The 25,868-nt window shown below is 36.1% G+C and overlaps 1 protein-coding gene across 2 annotated transcripts; it reads right to left on the bottom strand.

Annotated features, from left to right (window-relative positions):
- Positions 1 to 6,453: 6,453 nt before the first annotated feature.
- LOC113054281 (zinc finger matrin-type protein 4) lies at positions 6,454 to 25,723 on the bottom strand. Of its 2 annotated transcripts, XM_026219713.1 has the most exons (8): positions 25,434 to 25,723; positions 22,207 to 22,308; positions 17,457 to 17,546; positions 15,598 to 15,754; positions 13,623 to 13,847; positions 9,213 to 9,309; positions 7,752 to 7,789; positions 6,454 to 6,796 (listed from the first exon to the last, which is right to left on the bottom strand). In XM_026219713.1, exons 1-8 carry the CDS (start codon positions 25,497 to 25,499, stop codon positions 6,792 to 6,794), a joined length of 780 nt encoding a protein of 259 aa, XP_026075498.1. In that variant the 5' UTR covers positions 25,500 to 25,723; the 3' UTR covers positions 6,454 to 6,791. The 2 variants fall into 2 exon arrangements, with proteins under 2 accessions (XP_026075498.1, XP_026075499.1); XM_026219714.1 differs by lacking the exon at positions 7,752 to 7,789 and having other exon boundaries at positions 6,456 to 6,796; positions 25,434 to 25,720.
- Positions 25,724 to 25,868: the final 145 nt, after the last annotated feature.

Here is a 25,868-nt window from a genome sequence, read left to right as displayed (position 1 = left end):
TGCTCTGTGTGTGTGCACTTTGGATGGGTAAATGCAGAGCACGAATTCTGAGTATGGGTCACCATTCTCTGCTGAATGTCGAATCACTTTCACTTTCACTTTATAGCATACTATATAGCAGTTCATTGACTTTCCAACTAACCGCTAAACCATGCTCCAAAAAAAAACTTTTATGAGGATTGAGGATTTTCCTGGAGCTGTTGGAGCCACTGTTGGAACTCATGTTCACATCGCGGCTCCAACTGTAAACGAGGAGACATACCAAAAGAAAATGAAGCATCAGTAATAATTAGTCATCATTTAGCACATTGCTTCTTAATATAAGTCTCCCACTCTTAGAAAAGTCCTACTTTTTACTAAGAATTTTTCGACACTTAAATAAAGCTTAAGACTATTCTTAAGAGTATTTCTGAGAAGTTTTATACATATGGGCCCAGATCGTGATCTTGATTCAAACTGAACTGTACAACAGTGATGACAGCAGAGACAGCAGTATGTAACAAGTTCAATCACATATAACATTATTTCTGTCTTAAAAACATTACAATAATTAGAGTACTGGGATAAAAGATAATAGTTTGTATATAAACACTGATTTCATAAGCATTTCAGCAAAATGTAAAATAGGCTATGTGTAGTTGCATTTTTATATATTATGTATAATTATTTGTGACTTGCCACTGAAATTTCGCTAATGTGACTTTTTTACTATACGTGTGATTTTAGGCTAATGTGATGTCATCATTTTAATAAAATAAAGAAATTTAAATGAAATAATCTCTCTGACTTCAAGCGTCATTTCACACCAAAAACCACTAAACTAAACCATAACGTCTCTGTTCAGCTCTGTCCCTTTAAGAAGCTGGAGTCTGATTGGATGTCAATGTTTTTATCGTTCATCGTTCATGAAATGATATCTTTAGCTGTGGTGGGGACTATGGTAAATATGATGTGATGCTAGAAATCTTTTCAGCCAATCATTCACCATAAATCAGTCCCAGCAGATGTCACAGAACTAACCGTGTCTGTTCTCTGAGATAAGACTGTTTCCTGATGTTGACAGTCAGCTGTTACCCATCAACAACAGTCAGTTTCTTCTCGTTTAATCCAGTTCTCACATGCTTTTAAAGTTAGATATCAGTATGGATCATATGACAATGTTTTCACAAACATGAAAAGTTTTAATCCAGTTTCAAGAAGACTGCAGTGATCGTGTGGCCTGTCTCACATGCTTTATATTAGGAAAACAAAAGCAAAACAGTTTAACCAAAATACGTTTAAGTACCAAAACCATTGTTTACCACTGGACTGAATCTATAATCAAGTTAAAAACTCAGATTTTCTTTGTCTCTAGGGGTATTATTACTAAAATGGCTGTTTGTTTATTATCAAACCGAGGATCACATTACCTTGAATCTAACTGTCTACCCTCATTTAGTCTGACTCAAAATACTCTCCAATTACGTTTGGTGTTTACAGACCCGACCACATTAAAGTGTTTTGAGGCGAAGAAAGCTGACTTTTCTGCTGTCTCAAAAACATCTCAAAGGTGGCACCAGTGGAATGTGCGTCATACATGTAGTAAATGTATATATTTAATAATAATTACATATTAAATATATAACATGTATTTAATAATAATAGTAACAACATTTATTATTATATTGTTGTTTTGCTGGGTTTTTTTCTTCTTGTTGCGTTAATTCGACAGATTCCAGATTAAAGCAGTTGTGGATTGATGAGAAAGGGGAACTTCAAGTTAAACTAAGGGTAGTCATACTTCATCTTTTATCTCAATCTGTGGGCAGTACTGTGTGTCAGTGTGAGTCACCGTGACCCTTCCAGTGAGTCAAGATGAAACACGTGGACACAAACACCCCCGCAGCTCTCTGGACAATCCCGTTCATTTAAAGTAACTATATGTCATGGTTTATTGCATTTTCATTAGACTGGCATAATCATATTAAGTAATGAACTTACAACTGAAAGGAGTGTGTATGAAGATGAAGAATCTCTGGCTGTCCTGAATGCCTCTCAGGGCTAAATTCTTCCTTGGAAATCAAATGTAATCCCACGGTCAGCTCAACATCTGTTAGATGACCCAAAGATAGACTTTGTAGGAATACTATTCATACTCTTGGTCCTGTCTGAATGACTGAGTTCAGCAGAAAATTCCAATTGTTAGTTGTTGTCTCCTTTTGGGGGATGCTTGTCTTGGTTTGGGTCCTGGGTGAATGTTCCAAGAAGATCGGGGCGCTTCTGAAGCCAGATGAGCCTTTCTTGTGGAGAGCTTTAACTTTTAGCTGGAGTGCTGTCCTCTTGAGGTTATTCTGTGCCATTTTTAGATTCTTCTGTATACAAACATGTTTTTCATCTATTAAAATAGACAAATGATATAAAATACATTTTCAATATTTTTGATAATGTAATGCGATGCGCTCTTTGAAGTGGGGCAACATATTTCAAAAAGGGTAAAAATCACAATAAATATTCTAGAGACAATATAAAATTAGTCCTGTTTTAAAGTCAGAAAACCTCTTGGTTCTATGTTGTCGGTAAAAATAGCTTTCCATTTGCTTTCCAGTGTTTTCTTATAGTCTAAATGTAAGCTGAGGTTGAACCATGTTAATACACTATATCTGGTTTGATATATTAGACTCACGTTTAGTACAGTCAAGTAAAATAGATCTGACTGGTTCATTCAGCAGGGTTGGCTCTATATCAAGTTAATTTTGTGCATTCTGTGCAAAAGTATGCGGATGTCTCCACCTTCTGGACAGTAAAGGAATTGCAGATTTCGTATTTTCAATGTGGTTTTCTTGTTTCTTTTCTTTCTTTCTTTTTTCTTTTGTACCAAAACCACTTTTGTTTTTCAATTAGAACTGTCTGTCCGTCCATTGAATTGTAATTCTTTCAAATATCGCTGAAATCAAAAGGATAGTTCTCTAAAAATGAAAATTATTTCATCATTTTTCTAACCATCACCGTCCTTCCAAAACTGTATAACTTTCTTTCTTGTGGAACATAAAAGACGAAATTCTGAAGAATGCTGGTAAACATGAATGTTGTTGTTTTTAACCATTGCCTTCTTTTGTATGGATGAAAAACCATCAAGACATTTCTAATTATATTTTCTTTTATGTTCCACAGAAGAAAGAAAGTGAGACACATTTGGAACGACTTAAAGGGATAGTTCACCCAAAAATGAAAATGATGTCATTAATGACTAACCCTCGTGTCCCCGTAAGACCTCCGTTAATCTTCAGAACACAGTTTAAAGGGGGGTACAGTGGTTATTCGTGTATTCAGAGTTGTTCACAGTGTTAAAGAGATGGATTCTCATGCTAAACATGGCCAAAGTTTAAAAAAATAATTTAGAAGAATTTCTGTGCCGAAAATCGTACTTCCGGGTTGGTACAAGTTTCGGCTGTTTTTTTTTTTTTCGATCGTGGATTGAACTCCTTATTTGAGCGTTTCTCCTGGAAAAGCGCGCCCAGGCACACATTGACCAGAGGAGAGCGAGACCGCGCACATCGATGTGCTTCAAATTCATTGCCAAAGCTGCATAGGATTTGTTTGAGAATGCCTCCAAATAAGTGCATTTTTGGATGTGAAGGAAAGTTTACCATGTTCAGCTTCCCAAAGAACCCAGTTACATGGACAGTGAATGCAGTTTGTTTTTCCAGATCAGTAATGGAGTATATCAAGTGCGTTTGTGTGTTCTGGTCATTTGAGTGACGAATGTTTTATAAACAAGGCCCAAGTCGACCCTGGATTTGCACATCGTTTTAAAACATGGAGCGGTCCCTGTGATAAAAGACCCCATTCATGTAAATACAACTGCATTAGATTTCTGTCTTTTATTGGAAATCAGCACATAAGTGAATATATGTTAATGGAAACGACACAAAACATCAGTATTATAGCTCCGCTCACGGCACGCATCCAGGAGCTCGGCTTTTTCTGGAAAGAATCAGAAAGCTGTATTTTTCTTTTATAAATATGATAAAACAATAGACTTTTTGGATTACTAACTACTATACTCTATAGGTTCTCAAGATTAACATGAGATTAAGTGAAAGTGTGTCTGTAATGTACCCTTTAAGATATTTTAGATTTAGTCCGAGAGCTCTCAGTCCCTCCATTGAAACTGTGTGTACGGTATACTGTCCATGTAAGGTAAGAAAAACATCATCAAAGTAGTCCATGTGACATCAGAGGGTCAGTTAGAATTTTTTGAAGCATCCAAAAATAACAAAAACTACTTTATTCAGCAATGTCTTCTCTTCCGTGTCTGTTGTGAGCATGTTCACAACACAACAGTGTAGTGATATCCGGTTCCCGAACGAATCATTCGACCGGATCTTCTTGAACCAATTCACCAAATCAAACTGAATCGTTTGAAACAGTTCGCGTCTCCAATAGCCTACACATTCATCCACAAATGACTTAAGCTGTTAACTTTTATAAAGTGGCTGACACTCTCTCTGAGTTAAAACAAACTAATATCCCGGAGTAATGCATGCACTCAAACAGTACACTGACTGAACTGCTGTGAAGAGAGAACTGAAGATGATCACCAAGCCGAGCCAGATAACGAACAAAACATTGACTCGTTCTCGAGTCAAGAACCGTTTGCATCAGAGCGAGCCAGTGAATACCACAGCCCTCAAACCCCAACATAGGGAAGAATCTTACCCTCAAAAACTCTAGGAATGACTGAAAACAAACATGTTTACAAGCGTGACCTCGAATCTCTTTAATGAATGACACTAGATGACGATCACGACCAATTTAGTGGCTTGTTTTTACCAGTGAAATTTACAATGGCCATATTGAAGGAGGCAGTCAGTTCATCTCAAGAAATAAAAGTCAGATGGACTTGCAAAGACAGCTAGAACATCATACGACATGGGTGCTTTGGTTTTAGCTGGAAGATATTTTGGAAAATTTGGTGTATTGTGTTTTATATGTTGGTCTTACTGTCGGCGTGAGGAAATCCATACTTCTACCTTCAGAAAATGTGCTCCACAAATTCAATTTCTATGTTGGATACAGGACATCTTAATCAAACCGCAGTGTTTAAACTGGCTTATTTTGTGAACTTAAGCTGCATTTAAATACTACACCACCATAATTCCATGTTTTAAGATTTCAGTAACTGTCTGACTTTCTCAAAGCATGATGAAACCTGCTAAAATTGAGATTTGGAGAAACTTTTTCAGTACATCAGGGAACAGTCATCAGAAACCCCTCGGAGATCCAGCCACTGTCTGTTGGGAATCACTTGCAATCCCTTTCATTTCTAAAGACGGTCTTACATTGTTCCTTTTATCTTTAAAGCCCTATGGGTCCTCTTACAATGCACATCATTCCAGCAGAATGAAAACCGCTGTAAGAAAAAGGCCTTTGGGACACACTGAGATCTGATTTATGGGGATGGCTTTGTGTTCTGTTGTTTGCTTCTCATTCCAGGAAAACAACAGTGGCACTTGCTAAATAAGTGTGAGTATATCATATTTGTGTCAGAACTGTTATATGTCATTTATAAGAGGCAAAACAATATTGTACTTATAAATAATGCTAGCATCTTAGCTTCATTTAAAAAAGTCATAATTATGGGAATAATTCGATTATTTCAGCTTTTTTCAAATGTAAACACAAAGCTTATGTGAACAAATGGAAATCAGTGTTCAGTCGTTTGTGGAAAGCACTAAACTGAACCCAATTTCAGCAAAGTACAGTGTGATAGCAGACTATTAATTCTTTATCTCAGGAATGCTTCCTTATAGTAATCTCTTGGTAATCTCTTAATCTCCTCATAGCTTCTTTCTTCTCCAGTCACTGCAAAAGATAGCAGTCTATTCATAAAGTGGCTGATGTAGAAAAAGCGTTTGCTGAACATTTAGGATGACCCATTACTAGAAAGTCTTGATGAAGTTATGAAATTACTAGTATGATGATTAACTTCAGCTTCAAAATGTTGACAAAGTCTCATTTCAATATCATTCATGAGAAGTTCCCTCAGACTGTACAGTATGTACACAACAAAACAAGGAAATGCTTACATATTTAGTGGACTACAGAGAAATACAACATTTGAATGACATTTTCATTCTAATATAACATTTTCAGATCTTACACACACATACACACACACACGTTTGCTTTTGTGAAAAGTGGGGACATCCCATTGGTGTAATAGTTTTTATACTGTAGAAACTGTATATTCTATGGCCCTTCACCAACCTTACACCTAACCCTAACCCTCACAGGAAACTTTGTGCATTTTTACTTTATCAAAAAAACTCATTCTGTATGATTTATAAGCTTTTTGAAAAATGGGGACATGGGTTATGTCCTCATGTCACCCTCTCCTTGTAATAACTGTGTCATACCCATGTCATTATACAGAGTTGTGTCCTGATATGTCACAATAACAAGAGCACACACATACACACACACACACACACACAAATTAAAATTGAATTAAAATATGAATACAATCATAATATTTTTAATCACACCACATTAAAATAGAAAAGCCATAATTGTTGACATGCCTTAAATATATACTTTAAAGTGTTCAGGATGTAATCTTGTTTTTTTTTTCCTTTTATGTACAAATTTAGCTAAATGCACTCCATAATCCATCATCAGAGTCCAGGTCTCTGTCTGCACTGGTAGTGTCCACATCACTGTCACGGCACAATGACTTCCACGGACCAATCCTCAAATAGTTTCAGGAGTAGAGATGAAATAGGGGAGCTCCATCAAACTTCATTTGTTCTTCAAGCTGAGAGGGAAAGCAAGCAAAACAAAAGTACAATTTCAGTGTAAAATTAAGTGCTTATTTACCATTGATCAATGCATCAATCAAATACAGGGAGTACTCTTTAGTAATATATTTTTACCTTACACTTCACTTATTCAGTTTTTGTGTTTTAGTGCATTAAGGAAGGACCACATGTATGTATGTATGTAAGTTAGTTCAAATTACTTGTGCATTTGTGTCATTTTGTGAAGATATATGTTGTGTATATATCTGATTCATCTATATATGTTTAGCTGAGATAATTAACCCGCTACATTTTTTGTATGTACCAGTTCAATTTTAATTGAAGCAAATCCAAAAACACTTCATCAATGATAATTGTCATTAGTAATTCCATTAACACTGATTGGAAGTGTGTGTGATGAGTGACCCGAACAGAACTCAAGCAGTGACACTCATCGCTCTTTTATTGATCCATCATTGACTTTCCAATTCTGGTGTTTGTCACAAAACTGGCAGCAGATGCTCCATTGAGCCAGATCAAGAAGATCCGGACACCGGCATCCAGACAGACTTCGAACTCTTTGCTCTCTGTCAAATGTGTTTATGAGGTTAATGAAGCGGGGACTGGGAACTGGAACAAGACAAAAAGCATGAAATGTAGATGGCTGATGACCAAGTCCCCTGCTCTGTTTGGCAGTGTTGGTGGAGGTGAGGAGTTCACAGGGAGTGTCTAAGTACCCATGACTAAACAGGCTTACTGAACATATGTCAAACTCTCATTTCATGCCCTGAGTGCTCACTTTCCCAGCTCTACTCAAACATAATATGTAACGTCGATGATGACTTAACGCACAGTGCTACGCTTTATTTGTTAATAAAATACTGTAACAGTTAGACATTAGAGACAATTAGACAATTAGAGGTGATTTGCTTGTGAACAAATCTTATAAGTGAATAGCGTTCTGTGAATTACCATTGTCTGGACCTTCTGAATGATCCTCGGTTTTTAATCTGAATGAGACACAAAATGAAAATGAGTAAATTATTTTTTGAACTGGGATCAGCTGACAGACTGAATTAAGCATTTCAGTTGGGCAATCAAAACAAGGTATAGGAAGAAACATCCGTGTGTGATATCACCAATGGATCCTCTGTAGTGAATGGGTGCCGTCAGAATGAGAGTGCAAAAGGCTGATAAAAACATCACAACAATCATCAATTGTGAAGTCCATCTTGTGAAGAAAAAAAATGTGTGTTTATAAGAAACAAAGACAATCTAAAGTACGAGTTCTCAATCTATAATGTTGTTTCCTCCAGTGAAAAAGTAATTTCGCCTGAATTGGGAGAGAAATATGCACGGATCAAGCAGCATTTACAAGCAAAGCAGTCCAAGACAATTATGTAAGTGGATTTTTATGTGAAAGGACAACATGGGATGGATGTTTTCACTGTGATTATGAATGATTAACAACTTGATGGATTTGCTTCTTATTAACACGCAGCTTTTCATTGCACAAGATGGAATGAAGTTGTGTGGATTAATTATGGATTACTGTGATGTTTTATCAGCTGGTTGGAATCTCATTCTGACGGCACCCATTCACTGCAGAGGATCCCTTATTAAGCAAGTGACATAATGCAAAATTTCTCTCAATCTGTTCCCATTAAGAATCAAACATATCTCGATTTTGGATGGCCTGAGGGTAAATATTCAGCAATTTTTTTATTTTTGGGGTGAACTATTCCTTTAAAACATCATCTCCGGTAATGTCTCAGCCTCAGGGTCCTCTGCGTTGAGGGTCGTCCTTGTGTGTGCTCATTGCAGCCTCTTCTTGTGCATGCTTATGACCAGATCTCATGATGAGAGGGTGGAATAATCCACTGCGTGCAACTCTGTGACAGCCTGGACACGCCTGGCAGTTCCCATCATGCTTCTCGCGTTCCTTCTCCTCCATCCCTGCCTAATTAACATTCCATGCAGCCCAACACATTATGCTGTGACCTTGCCTGCTCCGCTGAAGCCTCCGCATGGAAACTGTGGCGTGTACGGTACCGTGAGGACATGCTCCAGTCAGGCAGAATATTGATTCGGGGCAGATATCGATCGCATATACAACACTCCATTAACTTCACTCACATGAACACAATGCAAGTTAACACCTCGAGCCTGCTGTTATGAGTGCTGCTTTTGAACAGTTTCGTTCAGTGGACCTTTCTGAATTGTTACTCCAGTATGTGGCTACCAGAGAGTGTCTTATTGAGTATTACGAGTGGTTACATTTCTGATTGACTTGCTTGGTGAATGATTCAATGAATCTTATTATGCTTTATTAAAATTAGCGTTTTTGTTTAGAAATGTACTTTCTCCCACATTCTCATTATGTGATTCGCTGCTGGTTTACCTTTGATTCTGGTCTCAGTGGCTGATACTCACTTGTTCTGGTGTTTGGAGCCCTGCAGATGTGCGTGGTATTGTGCCACGGAGTTGAGCGTAACACTGCAGACCTCACATGTGTGACTCCGCTTCAGGCCTAAGAGCAGACATAAATAAAAACACATCTATTAGACTAGAATCTTATGAGTGTAAATATAATGCCCTGAGCATTTGACCGTCTCTTCACAGTACACGAATTACATGGATACATTAGCATATAGTCTGAGCACAGCACATTGCTATTCTTTTTCATGCAAAAAACAAAAACAAAAACAATGGTGACCTAAAATCATTATTATTAATTTTAGTAAAGAAAAATAAAGGGCTACTACATTTCAGACAAAGAATAAAAATAAAAATAAAAATAATAGCTATTCATTTTTTTTTTTTTTACCTATATATATATATATAAAATCATAATATCTTTACATAATATATTGCAGTAATTAGAATCACCACTGAGACTAAAGAGAATTACACCAATATATATATATATATATATATATATATATATATATATATATATATATATATATATATATATATATATATTACAACATAATTATTATTAAATTTACATTTGTGTACATTTTATTTAACTTTCTGGTAACGATTAAAACTAAGGTTCCATTAGTTAATTATGTATTTACCAACACAAACAAACAATTAACAATACATTTATTACAGTATTTATTAATCTTTGTTAATGTTAATGAAAATACAATTGTTCACTGTTAATTCACAGTGCATTAACTATTGTTAACAAGCACAACTTTAGATTTTTAATAATGCATTAGGAAATGCTGAAATTAACATGATTAATAAATTCTGTAGTATTGTTCATGCTTAGTAAAAGTAGTTAACTAATGTTAAGTAATGAATGTTGTTGTAAAATTACCAATGTTTTGTGTAAAATGAAAATATGTAAAAAAAAAAAAAGTTTTAAAATATGTACAAAGCAATGAAAATCACCACTGAAACGAAGAATTACAAAAATGTTAATAAATAGCAATTTTTTATTATATTAATATACATATTAAAAAGTTTGTACAATTTTTTTGTCTAAAATGATCCTTAAAGTGTGTACCTACTAATGAGAATAACCATTGAGACTAATGAGAATTACCTATATATATGTAAATATATATATATACATATATATATATATACTTTGATATTATATTTTGCATAAAGAAAAGCATAAATAAAATTAGACCTATATATATATAGGTCTAATTTTATTCATGCTTTTCTTTATGCAAAATATAATATCAAAGTAATAATAAAATATAAAATATTTTCTTTAGATTTTTGGAGTAAATTATGACTTGGACTAGTTTTTGTGTCATTCCTTCATATATAACACCCTGAAATGCAATCCTTCCTGCTCCAGTAAACAAATTATGCATAAAACCAAAAATATATATGCCTCCTTCACATAGAAACACAAGCTTATGTCCACTTATGCCTCATATATTCAAAGAACATGTCTATTCATGCATCCATCTAACACTTGATGTGATTTACTATGGGAGATGGGTGGTGTTAAATGACCCCTACATATGCCACAAATCAAGCACGGCCTCTGTTTAAACAAGCAGAATCCTTTGTTATCCCAGTATCTGGGCAATCAGGCCAGATGATGAATGGAGGCTCATCTAGAAGCCTCATCAATAACATTTACCACAGATCTATATTCAATCAAAGCTCTAGATTACGTTGGCTTCATCTTTGCAACCACAGCACCGCAGCTTTTCTTTGGAATGGTGCTCATTCAATGATTAGAAGCACATAACAGAAGGGGCCGTGAAACGCGCTGATAAGTCGTATCCTCCCACAGCTCTGTCTTCCTACACCACATCTGTTCTCCACCTCTAACTAGGACACACCAGTAAATGAGAAGCTTGTGTGAAGCTTGGAAAATCAGTGTCTGACTTCCTGTGAGGTGGGAAGTCTGATGAAAATGCTATGGAATGGCATTTGACTGCTGCTGAACATTGATTGGGAGTGCCACTGTTAGTGCCACTAACTTTTATTTAACGATAGACCAGCGTTAACACAGACAGTTGCTAACAAGCAGAAATAGCATGTCAAATACTATTCTATGTTCATAGTCATTGAAGACTAATATTATTATCTCACAGGCACAGCACAAAAATAGAGTGCTTGTACTATTATTGGCGAGTGAAGTACTGGGAAGCCTTAATGAAAACTGCAGCAATGAGTCACAAGCCTGACTTGAGGGACAGGACACTTTTCAGTCGAAATCCCTTTGTCCAAACAGCAGCTGGTCCACACTTTTCTCCATGCGTTGAACCTCAACAACAAGGTGTCTTTGTTGTCTGCAACCTCCACCATCGTCGGTTTGTTTGGTGAGCAAAGATCTTGCGCTCGGGGAGGTCCTTTGTTGCACCATTAATAACCTATTGATAATAGCCTTGAACGAAAGCCCTTTAGCTACTGTAGCTGCTGAATAATGCAAAACTTTAATGAAATGCCTGCTTGCGAAAAGACTCCGAGACCATTAAAATGCCTCTACTGAGGCCTGTAAAACTGAGGATGGTCAATGTTAAAATTATATCTGTGCTTAAATGATGGCATTTATGAGCCATTACCACAAACTGATGAAAACAAACATTATCATAAGTGAATGTACTGTTTTAAAGGGACAGTTCAACACACAAAAAAAAACACTGTCATTATTTGCTCACCCTCATGTCATTTCAAACCAGTAAAAGTTTCATTGCAGAACACAAAAAGTCACCCTTGTAAAAATAGCCTCTTGTGAGATACAAGCTTTTAAGCTCTTTTAAGCTTAGAATGGTCACTGAGACTGAGAATGACAGAAACATGTTTAATTAAAAAAATAAAATAAAAATAAAAATAAACAAATAGGTTTAATTTTCTTTATGCAAACTAAATGTTATGTTAAAATTGTTTTAACATTTTTGGAGAAAATATGACCTGGACTTCTTTTCATTAAAATTGTTCATATTTAACGCCCTGAAATGCCAGCGTTCATACTCCAGTCAACAAGTCATAAGGGTCAATTTTTTTGAGACACTTTGAAATATTTCAAATATAAGGAAAGTGTTGAAGGTAAAATGTCCATTAGCAACACACAAGGTCTATGGAATGTTATGAAGTGTATTAGCTTATCTGCTGATGATAAAAATAGGATAAATAAGCTGATCAAGAGAGCTGGTTCAGTTATTGGTCTTATCCCAGACTCACTTGAGGTCACTGTGGAGAAGAGGATAAGGTTGAAATTAAAAATTGTTAATGTTTTTGAAGGCCATCCACTACAACTGTTTTTAATGGACTTAGAAGCTCTTTCAGCGAGCGTTTAATTATGCCTCGGTGCTCCAGTGAGCGACTGAGAAGGACTTTTGTTCCTGCAGCGGTCAGATATTTTAATGAACACTGTTGATTGTCAAACTGTTGAACTGTCTGTTCTTTGCCTTGCATTTCTGAATTGTATAACTGTATCCTGTTATAATCATGTCTCATTGGTCTCTTAATCGTGTTTTCATGGTCTAAATGTTGAATTATTTATTTACATGTGTTAGCTGTGTGGTGTCCTTGTGGCTGTATGTTTTAAGTTGGTGGCAAACCAGTCTCCCTCTCTGGATTAATAAAGTCTTCTCACTCACTCACTCATTTGGCCGAGATACTACTATTTGAAAATCTGGAATCTGAAGATGCAAAAAATCACCTTTAATGTTGTCCAAATGAAGTCCTTAGCAATGCATACTACTAATGCGAATATATTTTTACATATCCTAATGATTTGTGGCATAAAAGTAAAATCGATAATTTGACACATACTATGTATTGTTGGTTATTGCTACAAATATACCTGTGCTACTTTATGACTGGTTTTGTGCACCAGACTCCAGACTCACATGTATGTTTGTTCTGACTTTCATTGTTCCAACACAAAACATTCCCCAAAGTATTTGAAATACTGTACAATTAAACCTTTAAGCTTAAAAAATGTCGTAAAAGTGGTGCGTACAACCACATTCCAAGTCTTCTGAAGTCATACGAAGCTTTGTGTAATGAACAGAATGAAATGTTGAAAATTATATACTATAAAATTCTGATTGCAATTAACTGCGGCGATCGGGTCCTAGCCAGTGAAATCATTTATAGTGGTTCTGTGAACCAAATCAAATGATTCACTCATAAGATCCAACTCAGAAAAGTCTTGGAAATTACTGCACAAGTCAAATGGATCACTTTGTTTTGTAGCCTACTTTCATGGTATTTTTGCATAATTTGTAAACCTTAAAACCATCGCGTTTGGAACAACGTAAGCATCAGTAAATGATAACAGTTGCTTTTAATCCACGTTTGGGTGAACTGTCCCTTTAAAATTATGTTTTGTCTGTTCCTCTCAGAACACACCGTTCAATTCATCTCCATCCTCCAGACTTTTACCCAGCTGTGCGAGGAGGTTGGCTTGGGCTGCGTTTTTTTTGTGCTTCTTGCCGTCGTAGTGCTGTCTGGCCATGCCGGGGTTGTTGAACCAGGCCTTACACATTTGGCAGTAGCGGTGTGAGAGCTTGCCATGTATAGAAGGATTTCCCGCCGAGTCTTCAGTCACCATATGCTCTGAACTGGCTGTCGCCTCTGTAAAGAGGGCATAACAGACTTAGTATACTAGTGTACTGTACATTAATTACCAAACAGGCTACATTCTGAAGAATAAGAATAAAACAAGAAGAAGAGATTAAAAAAAGAGACATATTTGTAGATTAAATCATGTGCAACATGCCAAGTTAACGGAGAGCCTTAAAATTAAAATGGCATATCCTTTTCTAATTTTATTTATCAATATCCAGTCCACAACAGCAGGTGTTTGACAGCATTAATAACACATATTAGAATTTCCGAGACGTATATGTGGTTCAGTTGACATCTTTTGCTTGCGGTCTGTCTCACCTGTCACAGGCTCATGTCAGTTTGAAGTATTTCATGGGTAAAGGACGCAAATTAGGAACACGGGATGTCCCCTGTGGCTGCAGCTTAATAAGATGCATTCTGAATCTCATGACTCTAATATGATGAATATGTTTCATAAACAGAGGGATGTAATTCGTCTCACATTAGAAGGTATAAGCTTGTGTTTTCCTCGTCTGTTTTGAGAAGTAAATTTTTTATTACAAAGTCAAAAAAAGGTTTTTAGTCATCAAACCACACTCAGTCATTGTAAACAGCAAACAACAGATTACACTGACAGCAGTCACACGTCATTACGTATAAAATAGGAATGGTGAATGGCACAAATTGAGCGTGTCTTGGCTCTTCTGCGCTTTTTCAAGTGAAGGATATATCTGGGTAGATGACATTGGCAGCTCTACAAGTGTATTTATAGAAGGTATCAAAATAACTAGATAACGTGAAGCATTCTTTTTTCCTCAGTGTTCATCCAAATCTCTGAGGTGTTTTCATTCTAACACATGATCAGAGTGTGATATGAAACACTACCTTGACAGATAGAGTGGGCTCAAGAGTATGAAAATACCTCACGAGTGAAAATATTTAGCATTTTTTCCCAATTTAATACACAAATGTTTTCACTGTCAATTATGTTATCAGCATAACAAATCTAGAACTTTTTTCAGCATTTCTCTGCCACTTTCAAAAATGCTTTCTGGATGTACTGTTCAAATGTTTGAAGTTAGCATAATTTTTTATATTATTTTTATTTTAAGGAAGTAATATTTTTATTCAGAAAGGATACTTTAAATAGATCACAAGGAAAAATTATTATATAATTTTTTTTCGGTCATTTTGCACCCTCGGGTGTCATGCACATTAAGTGAGTCTGTGATGTGTTGTTCCAGCTACAGGCTTTGCTCTTATCATAAACACACCGCAAGCGACAGTCTTAAACCTCTAATGTGCCTAATGCCCTCACATCTGAATAAATAAAAAAACACAGGCCAGTTGCATAAACGTAGCCTTTATGTTAAGACTGTGTCTTACATACGAGTGTGACCAACTAGCGGTTATCAAATATTTATTTTTGGATTCAACTAAGACTAATCTACGGTTTATTGTAACCGAATTAAGAAAATAAATTACTTTTTTTATTTAGCAAGACTAGTCTAAACCTTTTATTCAACCGGCCCCATGCAGGACATCCAGCTGCAGTTCTAATAAACTGCAAACTTGTCAAAACCCAGTTTTAAAATGTAAGTGGTGCGTGTCCATGCATAATTTTCAAACATCCTTGGTTGAACAGTTCACATCCCCACAGGCTGCTTAGGACGTCATATACAGGTAAAGCTCATTAAAGTATGATTCAGGAACAGCATGGCCCATAAATATGGTGATCTAGATAGTGTGAACCTGATCTTAGATCAGCACCTCCTACCTTTAGATGTGATGGCAGGTGGCTCTCCCAGCAGGAGCCTGAGTCTCTTGGCGTGGATCTTGCCCTGGTAGTGCGACTGGGCCACCACCGCCGAAGTGAACGACATATTGCACAGCGTGCAGCACTTGTTCTTGTCCACGTCTCCCTCCGCACTGCCCTGGGACGACACAGAGGCAGACACATACTCTGATATCCTTTAACCAGAAGCATTTATCACCTTCAGCTAATGATACAAGAGAACAGGATGATTTATGAAGCAAATGTGTTATTATAACTTTAAGAGGAAGATATGAAATTTGGCTGTCAAACTGGCAGATGTGGGTCGCGCTGTGGAGAAGTAATTCTAAAACTGGTTTCACAAATATTCTACTTCCTGCGCTGATGCAACTGCTCTGAGATTCTCATATCGACTGATATTGGCTCTGAGTTCTGTTGGGAAAGTAACTTCGAAACTTTAGCTAGCCAAGCTAAATGCTAATCATTATTTAAAGTGCAATCAAACTATTCTTTTGAAAAAGTTGTTAAATACAATAGATACCAACACTGAAGCTATTTGAATGGGCAGTATTTATATGTATATACTCATACACCGAAAAAAAAAAAAAAAAAAAAAAAAAATATATATATATATATATATATAGTTCACAATGTATTACAAATATGCTAAATACAGAAAAAAAATGTAAACAAAAAAAATATATATTTTTTTATGTATATGCCAAAATATATTACAAATTTCCCTTTAAAAGGCAAGAAAATACATTGATATTTTCGGTGTATTTTAAAATACATTTTGCAAGGTCAATGCCATGCAATAAACACAGGTTATAAAAGCAGGTGAGTCTATGGAATATGAATCATAAAAACATTACAAAAAGTATTACGAGACAATCTATGAACTCATCAAATTTCTCTTTTCTTCACTGAAAAATAGACAATAAATTACAGCATTTTCGTTTTTTTTTACACTAAATGTTCCATTAAACATGAAATAATGAGACCACAATTGACTTCCAAGCTTTGATTGTTCCCTAAGCATTGCGCTTGAACTGAGGTCTGTCTTCTCTCTGTTTTAGAAATGCCGCAGGCATCGATCTGTGTCTACTCGTTCTGCTTCTTGTTATTCCTCTCCTGACACGCCATAATGTCTTTATTTACTCACCCGAGGGGAAAGACCTCACCAACACGCAGCTAAACCATGAACGTCTGTTTAGACATTGACCTCGGCTGGAAACAATCAACACATCACGGCATCGCTTTCAGTATCAAGGGAATTTTCAATATTGCAGACAACAGACATGGCGACTTGAACTGACACAAGTTTACATTGTGAGATAAACCGTAGAAATACACGAGGAGCAGAGACTCAAATGTTTTAGATGCTTTATATGTGTTTCTGTGGGGTTTAGACTGCCAGTCTGTTATTTTAATTAAAATGGTCAAGTGTTATCTAATGCTGATTTGGTGTAAAACTGAGTTTATATCAGAAGAAATGGTCAACAGCACAGATGTTTTCAAGAGGTCTGCAGTTGGGCTTGAGACACACACACAGGGATGCCATCACAGGACTGAAGTTCAAAAAACTAGGGTAAGACATTCCCTTAAAATGCTTGAATCAGGTAAAAGATTTTGTGAACTCGCACCCATGACTGTGTCTCTTGCACATATAACCCACAAACACATGGCCAGTCCAAATACCATAGAAGAAGTGAAAATGGTGGTCCTCCAGTCATTCCCATCGGAATAGGTGCTAGATTTTTTTGCCGTAATCTGCCATAAAGACAAGTAGCATAACTAGCTATCAAAACGAATGCATGTACGTTAAATAACCGCATGCAGGTGTGTATTTCTTCACTTACATCATCTGTTCGAAGCTTCTTTGCAGGACAGCCACCATCCACCGGGTGCAACATGTAATACAGACGAACTTTGTTTGCATGCTTTCGACTCTGCAAGAAAATGAGAGAGATGGGACAGTATATGAGAGGTGCTTTCAAAATCAGCCAATTTCATTACAGTGCTGACAGAAAAACAACTCGCTATTGATTACCAAACTAAGTGATGTCAGGCCCCAAACAATTCTCATCAGAGCTACAGGAACAAGATTATGGGCCACTGCTTTCATTTCTCAAAGCTTGATATGCCCCTCTCTGGGCTCTGAATGATCGCTCCTGTGGGTGGATAAAGGTCCGTATTGATTGTTGTACAGCCGATGAATGCCCAGCCGTATGAACAGTAAAACGGCACCAGAAGAGTAATTCTCACCAAGGGTCCTCCAATCCATTATCAACCAACCAACCAGAGAGATATCTGCCCCCAAAACACTAAATCTGCATGAAAGTGATGTGGAGTTATATCTCCCTTTAAGCCATCATAAACTAAAATGATGCCTGGAAAACAAAAGGATTTTGGGAGTCTAGAAGGCAGAAAGATGAATCATCAGACATTAAAGGAACAGTTCACAATAATGAAATCTCTGGTCAAACTCACTCCTAAAAACTCCCCAAATCTCTTTCTTTTATCTGGAAACACTAGAGAGATTTTACAGAATGTCCTTGATATTTTCATAAACATAAAAGTATCACGTGGTTTGGTTGACGCATACACTATATATCTTCTGAAGCTGATATGAAAGCATTATGCGAGCCAGAGAATTCAATTTAAATGTTTATTCAATAATCTTCCACTTTATAAAATAAAAAATGACAGGTATACTGTCTAATTTCATGTATGAAGATCAATACTGTGTGAAAACATATATAAAAAAAATTATAAATGATTGTCTTTTATATTGCCACAGTCCTTAATGTCAAAATTAATTCAAATATTATCTTATATTAAGATAATATTAGAAAATATACTCCATATCAACTTGACTTCCACCCACTATTTAAGTAATGTTAAATTAATAACTTATAGATTATAGATGTATGGACTATTTCGTACTGTTTTGGGATGTCAATAAAATGAATAATTGTAACTAATCTCATGATTTCTGACTCATCTTTAGAGTGAAACCATATTAATAGCAAATTCAGTAAATGTGATAAAATATTTTTTTTATTAAACATTGATTTCAAAATTTAAACTGAATAAAATTTAATTAAAATAAAAAAAATATATTAAAAAATTACAAATGTATTTAAATGTAACTTTAACAGCCAAGAAAGAAAAAAAAAGACAGACAGTCTGAACACTGTATGGAAAACAGCAGCATGAACATTCTGCTGAATATTTTCCTTTCTTTTTAGTTTATATATGTTTAGTTTATATATTCAAATATACATGGTATTTAACACTTATAAATAATGACTTTTTAATGAATCTTCTCCATTTGTGCTCCACAGAAAGTAAGTCAGGTTTGGGATGACATGAGGGGGAGTAAATGATGACTATTTAGGCTGCACTTCTCCTTTCACAGCTCAGAGTAACTGTTCCAATCATTTTGCAAATATTATTATTAAAGCTGAATCTATTTAGTCAAGCAGACCTTGTGTCAGGCCGGTCTAAACCATTGATATTTAACTTACACTTGTGTTCACATTCACTAGAGTGAATTTTCACCTCTGCGAGGAGCTTCAGAATAGAGCAGTGAGGTGATAATTGACCCGGGACTCAGCCCTGAGGTGTTCCCTCACCTGTTCCCTCTCCTCTTGCTCATCTGATCATTTCAACCCATTGACACAATATCAGGCCTCTACTTTAAGGTATCTGACCCTGCATAGGTCAACTGAATCACTTGCATTGTGGCTGCATTTATACATAAAGATGCCACAACATCCCAGTTAGGCGGTTGTGATGAATGTTTGGCATTGATCTTAACTGTCTGTTCTCATGTAATAAACGAAGCGTCTAGGGCTAGCGTTGACTTTGTTCGTTCTAGGGAGCTCGACTCTCCTCAGCGGGGTGGTGGCACACGGATCGGTCTCATTAAATGCATGACCACGCAGCCTCATCGCTCTGTCTCCAGCAAACTTCTACCGTCCTCATTATAGCACCAACCAGCTGACAATAACAAGCTTGCACCTCAGGGCTTTGTTTTCCGAATTCTGCGAGGAAAATGAAAGAAAACCAAAAGCAGATGTGTCACAGTGTTGTAATGAGGAAAATGCCGCACATTTTACGATGCATTTGTTGGCTGTAGAGCACAACTGTAGGGTTCTGTAAAAAGTGCAACTTTTGTTCATTTGCATTATCTTTAGCAATGTAAAGCTTTCAATACAGACCTAACATCCTAGTGCTGCAAGTTTTGTAGAAAGTGTTTAATTGTAAAACTGCACTGCACTATAATCATGAAGAAAGATCCACCAGTCAGAAAAGTCTCTGTTACCAAGAAATCAGATTTTAAAAAAAAATCTCTGCAGACATACAAATGACATATACAAAGTAAAAAAAAACAGACTTTACATTTTGGTGACTTTTTACATTACCTAAATTCTTGTTTCATAAAATTCTAAAAAGTTAATAAATTCACACTGTTTTTAAAAAAAGTGTATCAACATATTTATCTATTAAATTTTTTTTAAATAATGTCTTGTGATTTATTCATACTTTTCCTTACAAAAAAACTATTATAATTTTACCAGTTTTTTACTGAAAAAATATGCATATCAACTTATATATCAACAAATAATTGAAACATTTTACTTTTTTACTTTTTATATTTAAAATAGTACTATAATGTAATACAACAATGTAATATAATACGGTATAAGGTACGGTAACAGTTAGCTAATTAACATTGCCTTTTAACATTTACCCCTTTACAGTGTGTTGCAGTATATATATATGAATACTCTGCAATAAACATCAAATATATGGCATTGATTAATGACTTTCAAATATTTTCTGGTTGAATGACATCAATTGCAATACATGCATTGAGTAGTTCATTTTCTCAACATACAGTATATCCCATTTTGCCTTTCTTTTAAATACTTCATTGATTCAGATATTTAAATGACTTCAAACCTAAACTTTTTAGTGAAATGTCTATAGAGAAAATAAATGGAAAAATTAGTCCACAACTGGTTAAAAATTAATGTAATGAATAATCCCAAACTGTTTGGAGAAATATATATCAACCCGATTGTGACCTACCAATCTCTAAACATGATCTTTCACTAGGAAGCAGTGTTAAGAAAGCCGCTGATCCTTGTACCGACAGCCATCCTGCATGACCATGCCAAGCAACAAAAAGGTCAGATAAAATCTGAACTTTTCATGTTGAGAGCCTCATTATTTAAACATGAGAGATATAATATTGCACACGAGACCAGACTCTAGATTGGGTTAACAAGCGAACAGCTGGTTCTCAGCCAGTGCAAGTGTGGACCACATGGCTCTGTTCCCTCAGGAGACGGAGAACGACAGGCAATAATTAAGACATCTCCATTCATGACTGAGGTAATGACATCTGAGCAAGAAGCTGTCATATGAATCAACCACTGTCTCGCTCGATGCATTCAATTGAACCGCAAAGAGAAAAATGAAGAAGACCAAAACCACTGGGCTATTCAACCACACATTTTTAACTTGGGCCGACATTTCACAACTGCAGATATCCAGTAATTATCTGACTTGGATCCTGCCTTAGAAAACAGCTCTGAATTTGCCAGGAATAGTGTGGCTCCTATAGCGAGCTGCTGCGAAAAATCAGGAGAGTTTTAAAAAGAAAGAAAGCTGACAGTGCGCTGCGAGTGGTCCATATGCACCCCACTAATGGTGAATCCCACTGGGGAACATGCATCAGTGAACCATTAACTGATGCAAATAAACAAAAGCAATTACTTTTTTAAATGTACTAAAATGCTAACACGTAGAGGGTAATTTGTGTTCCCCCTCATGCTCTGTTAGTGTATTAATTGAAATTAGTCATGTGACTTGCATCTGTGATGGTTCAAATCGGGTTCCAAAGCAAGTTTTGTTTTAAAACAAATATAAATATGCTTTAGACATAACCAAGCAAATATGAGCCACAATACTTAGTTTAAAGGGAAGTACATATTATTATTATAGTCAGTCATATTTTTTTTTATTATATTTGTTGATATACAGTAACAGTACAAATATCTAAATGTGGATACACATTTATGAATTAATGAGAAATGTTTGAGATCATACTGAAATCTCAGCCTGTTGAGTGAAATATTGAGATTGCTTATGAAACTCCACATGTATGTGAGATCACCAGAGATTTCTCAAGAGAAAAATCAACAGAAGACATGCACCAAACTCTCCAGTTAATTTCAGTGTTGTCTGGAAGAAATAATTGAGGTATTATCCTTGTTTAATTTTCTGATCTCACCGATGATTTTGACTTTCCTATGGGCAGGATTGTGGGATATCTATGTTGGTTGGTAACCTACTTACATATCTAGATTATCAGAAATAAATGTATTTACATACCGTGATTGACGGAGGGTGAAATTCATCTCTCTCTTTTTAATTGCATATGAATAATATCAGCAAAAATCTAATTAACCTACTTATCTGCTCTCATTTTAGAAAGTGCGCAGCAGACCGGATCAATTATTGACAGCGGATCAAATTAACGGGTATTAGTAAATGTGTATGCTTTATGTGAACGTGTGTGTGTGTGTTACTCACCTCATAGTGGGCGACTCTCTGTGACTCAGAGATAAGCTGAGCACTGCACACTTTGCAGTAGCTGTCAGTGAATAACCCCGGATCCACTTCTGTAGATTTCATCTGAAGAGGTATATTATGACAATCACTCATTTTTAAGCACATAACATGACACATGGTCACACATTCATTAGCAATGCCTCAAACTAAAAAAGGTATGAGGTCTAGCAAGAACCACTCAAATATCCTAAACTTATTATTATTACAAACTTTTCAATAGTCTTACAGTGAGAAAATAATCCAAACACAGCTTGATTGTCTAATCAAGCCATTTTCAGCGCATTTGTAAAGTCATAACCTCGCCAACATCAATCATGTAAGATTTCATTGCCGTGACATTCTGAGTTTATCATACAGTGACATTCTTTGCGCAAACTGATGAAATCTGTGACATTTGGATTTGGCGAAAGGAGAGGGATGTTGGAGAGGAGGGGGTATAATGAGAGAATAATCTGGCACCACTCCGTGTCAAAAGAGGCACCAACTTGCTGCCATGCCTGGAGGAGAAAGCAGTGCATAGTTTTTAATTCTGATCTGGGACCATCTGACATTAACCTGGTTCTGACCTTTAATAATCTAACACTGCAAAATGATTGTGGGTCATAATGAGAGATTTCTAATGACAGAAGGAGGTGAGGTCATCCATTTGGGCCATACACTCATTTGAAAAGCTCCTGGCACCCTACAGAGAACTTAAAGGAATAATTCACCCCAAAATTTTTATATTCTAGAATTGTATTCACTCTCAGACCATCTAAGATGTAGAAGGGTTTGATTCTTCATCAACACAGGACTGGAGAAATTTAACATTACATCACTGTCTCACCAATGGATGCATTGCAGTGAATGGGTGCCGTCAGAATGAGACATCACAATAATCCACATGACTTCAAACATCTTGTGAAGTGAAAAAGCTGCATGTTTGTAAGAAACAAATCCATTTTAGGGCATTTTAACTTGATACATGATATGTGCAAATGAAATGTATATGATATGCGCAAATTTTTCTTATGAAAAGAGGACTCATCTAGCCCGAAACAATGGTTTGAAGTGGTTTTCTTACTGATGGATTTTTTTTTGTTACACAGCTAATAAAAATACAGCTTTTCACTTCACAAGACGTTAACTGATGGACTGGAGTGGTGTGGATTGCTGGAGATGTTTTTATCAGCTGTTTGGACTTTCATTCTGATGGCACCCATTCACAGCAGAGGATCTCATCTACATCTAGGATGGCCCGAGCCAATTTTCATTTTGGAAATTAAAATTCAGACGCTGCTCTAGATTCTACTTCGGAGGACCTCGGAGGAAACAACTGCTTAGGGCTCATTTGTGATTCAGTGGCATTGCCAACTGAAATTTGATAAAAGAGTTTTATATAAATAAAATTAAGATTGTTTTCAAAGCCTTTCTCTCTAGGGAACCTTCAAACCATCTATAAATCCCATGATTATTCCAAACAAGGCAGAAATTATGTTTCAGAATGTCTGTGACCCTCTGATGCCCCCCAAAAACTAAATAACACCCCGCAGCTTCCAGCAGTCCATAACTTTACCCTCCATCATCCAAAATCATTACTTCCGAAGAAAACACTCACAAACGCAAACAAATGCATTCTCACTCATACACAGAACATTTGTGGTAAAGATCTTTATAGTAATCGGCCTCCTCAAAGGGAAATAACTGAATTATGAGTTGAATTGAAGTAACTGCCACTTCAAAGGCCTTTCTAAATGATAATCAATGGGTCAAATGGAGATCAGATTAGCAACTAGCCCTGCCAATTTCTCAGAAATGTAACCTTTAATTTAGACGTGCAGGATTACAGCAGCTTGAGTAACCAATTGGGAATTACATCACGACTGATCAGACACTGTATTTGAGACTTTAATTTGAACTGTGAATGCTCAGTACAGTGATATCCATCAGACAGTCTAGAAAACCAAATATTCAAAATCAACATGACAGATATCTTACTAATTACCCTGAAATAACTCCTAATCCTAAAAGCTCAGAGAGGAAAAATAGAAGCCAAGCATGTTGCTTTTTTTAAGGAAAGAACTGGGCAGAAATGGATTTCTGAAGAGATGGATCTCTGTCAAAGTTAATCATGTCAATAAAAGCTCCAGCTAACAAAGGCCTGAGCAGATGAGCATGACGCTCTTCTTTCATGTGTGGAAAAGTGATTGCTTGCCTCGCGTAAGCCCCAGCACCACATACTGATTTCCCCTAAGTAAAAATAAAAATGCAATTTCTATAATTTTAATGAACACTATAATGAAGAATAAGAGCAGGTGCTTTCTTTTTATTCCTACAAAACCCACTGTTCTGAGATGAAGAGAAGACACGCAGCTGATGTGTCTACAAAGTTACCAGCACCAAACACAATAACACAAGACAATTACTGAACATATGCACATGCACAAGAATATTCTAATATTAATAAAAATATATGGTCATATTCTGCATATGTATGTACCATAAACACCTGATTTTCATGACCAGATTAAACCAATATTCCAGAAATGTCAACATATGCTTCTACCGTTTAAAATTTTTGCTCATGTGAATGTCTTAGAAATATCAACCTAAATGTATGCACTCACTCATCAATATAATACTATATATCCAAAACCGTTATGTATCCATATTTTCTATTTACACCTAAGGTTCTTCAAATAAAGATCATCAATATCCTGACCCAAAAATGTAAATTCTGTCATCATTTGCTCAGCCTAAAGTTGTTCCAAATCTGATTTATTTTTCTTCTGCTGAACACAAAAGAAGATATTTTGAAGCTCCACTGACTAACTATTGTTGTAATAGCATTGAATAGTACTTTGAATAGTATTTTATTTTTTTCTCATTCTGTGTAAGTCAGGAACCGAACCAGCAACTATTTGGTTACCCACATCAATCAAAATACCATTTTTTATGTACAGCAGAAATACTCACGCAGTTTAGGAATACCTTTGGGGTGTTTAAATAAGTCACAAATAGCTTTTATAAGGGTATACAGATGAGATTTACAGAAGCACTAAAAACAACAATAATAATAGTAGCTAGTAGTAGAAGTACAATAAAAATAAAAATAAACACTAAGTTGCTCTTTTAAGGATATGTTCTATGTTTAGGTTCATGCATTATGATGAATAAACATTCGCGTAAAAGTGAAAACAAAAGCTTACTTGTAATATCAAACTGTATCCCTGGTGCAGGTGTTCAGGAAAGACAGGCAGATGATTGTTGATCATAAAGTCCAGAGAGAGGGAGGGGGGGTAGGGGGAGAGAGAGAGAGAGACAGAGAGAGAGAGATTCTCGGTGTGTGTGTGTGTGTGTCTGCATCAGTGTCCTCAGTGAGCTCCATGCTCAGCGGCTGCTCTGTTCTCCGCCCAGGGCTTCGCTCATTGGCTGCCACCTTCACACATCGACAACGTGCAAATCAAGAAATAATTAATTTAAAGGAAATTAATTCTCATTTAAATAATCTGTGAGCTGTTGAAGAATTTGAAAACGCACGAGTGGTTATAAAAACACCCGTTTGATTGTGTACGGCAACCTCATCAACGCTGTGAGTTTAGGGATTTTTACTCGATAATTTCAAAAAGTAGTCACAAATAATT

This window comes from Carassius auratus, chromosome 35, assembly GCF_003368295.1.
Source record: "Carassius auratus strain Wakin chromosome 35, ASM336829v1, whole genome shotgun sequence".
NCBI classification, from domain to species: Eukaryota; Metazoa; Chordata; class Actinopteri; order Cypriniformes; family Cyprinidae; genus Carassius; species Carassius auratus.
This window is presented reverse-complemented; position numbering and strand designations above follow the sequence as displayed.

What these genes read in the sequence shown, in the direction of transcription:
- LOC113054281 (XM_026219713.1), bottom strand. Translation starts at nt 25,499, where the DNA reads ATGATCAACAATCATCTGCCTGTCTTTCCTGAACACCTGCACCAGGGA. An exon ending in AGAGAGTCGCCCACTATGAG is followed by an intron (nt 17,547 to 22,206) that starts GTGAGTAACACA and finishes ATTTTCTTGCAG; the next exon opens with AGTCGAAAGCATGCAAACAA. An exon ending in ACCTGCCATCACATCTAAAG is followed by an intron (nt 13,848 to 15,597) that starts GTAGGAGGTGCT and finishes CCCTCTTTACAG; the next exon opens with AGGCGACAGCCAGTTCAGAG.